The 2941-nt window shown below is 52.8% G+C and overlaps 1 protein-coding gene across 1 annotated transcript in view; it reads left to right on the top strand.

Moving 5' to 3' along the window:
* The window catches only part of FAM168A (family with sequence similarity 168, member A), a 104340-nt gene that overhangs the window by 99370 nt on the left and 2029 nt on the right, over positions 1-2941 (top strand). The window contains exon 5 of the mRNA XM_010007202.1: positions 701-875. Coding sequence (XP_010005504.1) covers positions 701-875 — 175 coding nt within the window. The remainder of the gene's footprint in view (positions 1-700; positions 876-2941) is intronic.

Genomic DNA, 2941 nt, shown 5'->3' with positions numbered 1-2941 from the left:
CGGAAGACAGGCTGGGAGAGTTGGGGTGTTGAGCCTGGAGAAGAGAAGGCTCCAGGGAGACCTGAGAGCAGCTTCCAGGGCCTGAAGGGGCTCCAGGAAAGCTGGGGAGGGGCTTGGGACGAGGGCAGGGAGGGATGGGAGCAGGGGGAAGGGTTTCCAGCTGGCAGAGGGAGCTGGAGCTGAGATGGGAGGGAGAAATTCTGGGCTGTGAGGGTGGGGAGAGCCTGGCCCAGGTTGCCCAGGGAAGCTGTGGCTGCCCCATCCCTGGGGGTGTTGAAGGGCAGGTTGGATGGGGCTTGGAGCAGCCTGGGCTGCTGGGAGGTTGAACTGGATGATCCTAGAGGTCTCTTCCAACCAAAACCATCCTGTGTTTCTATGAAGTCTCCAAGGGAAGCTCTGAGCCACTCTGAGCTCCCAGTACATGCTGGGTTGGGGAACCTCCCAAGTCCCACTGGTTGCAGGGGTAGGTAAAGGGCTGTGCTGCTGGCAGGACCCACCCCAAGGTCATCCCTAGGGTGACCCCAACCTCATTCCACAGCAGGATCTGCAGCTGCCTCCTGGCTGCCCTCGCAGCTGCTGGAACCCCAGCCCTGCCAGTTGCCTCCGAACAAAACATGGGCTCCAACTCACCCCTTTGGCTCGTGCTTGCAGTTGAAGGACCAAGATGATGGGTTGTATTTTTTCCCCCATTCTCCAACAGGGAGCTTATTACACCCAGCCTGTGTATGCAGCCCAGCCCCATGTCATCCATCACACCACTGTGGTCCAGCCCAACAGCATCCCCTCGGCCATCTACCCGGCCCCGGTCGCTGCGCCCAGGACCAACGGTGTGGCCATGGGCATGGTCGCTGGGACCACCATGGCAATGTCAGCAGGTAAGAAGGAAAGAAAAAAAAAACAACCCATGCTTCATCTCTTGGGATTAGGGGGGGGATGGATCCAAACAACTTGTGCAGACTCGTCCTGGGGTCAGAGCTCTCTGTGTCGCTCCTGGGTCGCGGCTCCGGCTGCTCGACTTGCTGGTTCCCACCTCTTTGCAGGCAAAAAAGCAAGGAATTTGCTGCTGATCCTGAGCTAATTCAGTTTTTAGGAGAGCAGAGGAGACCTTTTGTTTGGCTCACTCTAGAGGGATGCAGCCCTTCACCCTTAAATGTATTATTCTTTCCTCTCTCTGTTCCACAAGTATAGGAGGAAACAGGTTTGTCCTTCTTCAAATCCTGTTTTATTTCTCTGCTCACATTCCATGTTTTTAGGCTTCTGATGTCCTTGCTGTAACATTAACCTTGATTTTTGCATCCCAGATCCTCTGCATTTATGGGCATGATTGCTTCAAACCACAATTAATTGAGGCCACATTAAGGATATGGGCTGGCTTTGTGTTTTTTTGCCAAAGCCTGTGTTCCTGTCATTAACAATTCTTAGGATTGGATCTTGAGTTCTGCCAAGAAATGCATCATTCACCCTTTTGCATCTGCCTTAGCTGTGCAACAGGACCCTGGAATGAGGAACAATCCCTGTTGCAAGCAGAGATATTGCAGCCTGGGCATGACAAGAACTATTCTGAGAAGTTTGACTGTTGCTTACACTGAAAATTAATGCCCGTGGGATGTCTTGAAATTTCCACAGTAGCATTTGTAGCAAAATACCCAGAAACATGGAGAGCACAGTTGCTTGGAGCATCCAGATACTCCCAGAACAGAGTAGTTTGGGGCTGTATTCCCCCTCCCTACATCTGCTGAAGGCACCATGCAGATTTTCACCTCAAATCCCTCTGGGTCTCTGCTGCAGGCTAAAAGAAAAGAGGCTGTTCTGGGAAAGTCCCTCTGGGAGGGGATCATTCCTTCTGCTGCATCCCAAAGCTCTCTGCTCTCTGGCTTTCAATGAAGCAAAAGATCTCCTTGGGACACGAGTGGCAAAGCTCTTCTTAATTTTCCCATGGAAGTTCTGGGGTGTTTTTTTTCTCCTCATCATTTACAACCCTCACCCCTTCCAGCTGGTGCCTCAGATGGTGCAGGTCCCTGTGATGAGCCGCTCTTGCAGCTGATCCTGGTGCCTTCAGGAGGTGGAAGATGTCAGCAGGCTGGTGGCTGGTTCTGCTAGATGCTCCACACCCTGATAAAAAGTCCCTCCCCAGTTTTCCTATCACTTGAATATGGGGGTTTTTTTCCCCTCCTAAAACATGCTGGGACATCATCCTGTTCATTCAGACTTTGTTGCTGCCTGCAGCCACCCGCAGGTTCCTGTCGTGCTCAGGATCCCAGAAATCCCAGGAAATTCCCTCCACGTGTTGCTGGGTCCATCCCCCCAACTTTAGGGACAAGGAAAATTGGAGAAAGAGGAGTTTGGGGGCTGAAAGCAGCATGGAAAACATTGTTCCATGTGTATTCCATTCGTGGTGTTGCCCGACACCAACCGCGTGAGTCAAACACCTTCGATTCTCACGGGCAGAATCAATTTGGGGAGAGTAAGGACAAAAAAGGGGCCTGCCCCCCCAGCATGGGGTCTGCAGCATCATATCCAGGGAGCTCTCCTCCTTCGCGGCACCTTGTCCCTGGAGTGTGTTGGCACAGCAGTGTGTTCCTTCTCCTTGCTCATGGCAGGGGGGGGTGGAACTAGATGGTTGTTGAGGTCCCTCCAACCCAAACTGTTCTGTGTGATTCTGACATCTTGCTGTTGGGTGCATGCAAGGCCTTCACCAGTGACCTCAGTGGCATCGAGGTGCCCTGAGTGCAGTCGGGCAGGGTGAGGGTGGAAATGTTTGTGCTTTAAAGCTTTTCATGCTCTTTCATAAATTCACAGACTGGTTTGGGTTGGAAGAGACCTTAAATATCACTGATTTCCAACCCTGCAGCCATGAGCAGGGACACCTCCCACCAGCCCAGGCTGCTCCAAGCCCCATCCAACCTGCCCTTCAACACTGCCAGGGATGGGGCAGCCACAG

The sequence above is a fragment of the Chaetura pelagica genome, unplaced genomic scaffold, assembly GCF_000747805.2.
Source record: "Chaetura pelagica isolate M959 unplaced genomic scaffold, ChaPel_1.0 scaffold430, whole genome shotgun sequence".
Taxonomy (NCBI): domain Eukaryota; kingdom Metazoa; phylum Chordata; class Aves; order Apodiformes; family Apodidae; genus Chaetura; species Chaetura pelagica.
This window is presented reverse-complemented; position numbering and strand designations above follow the sequence as displayed.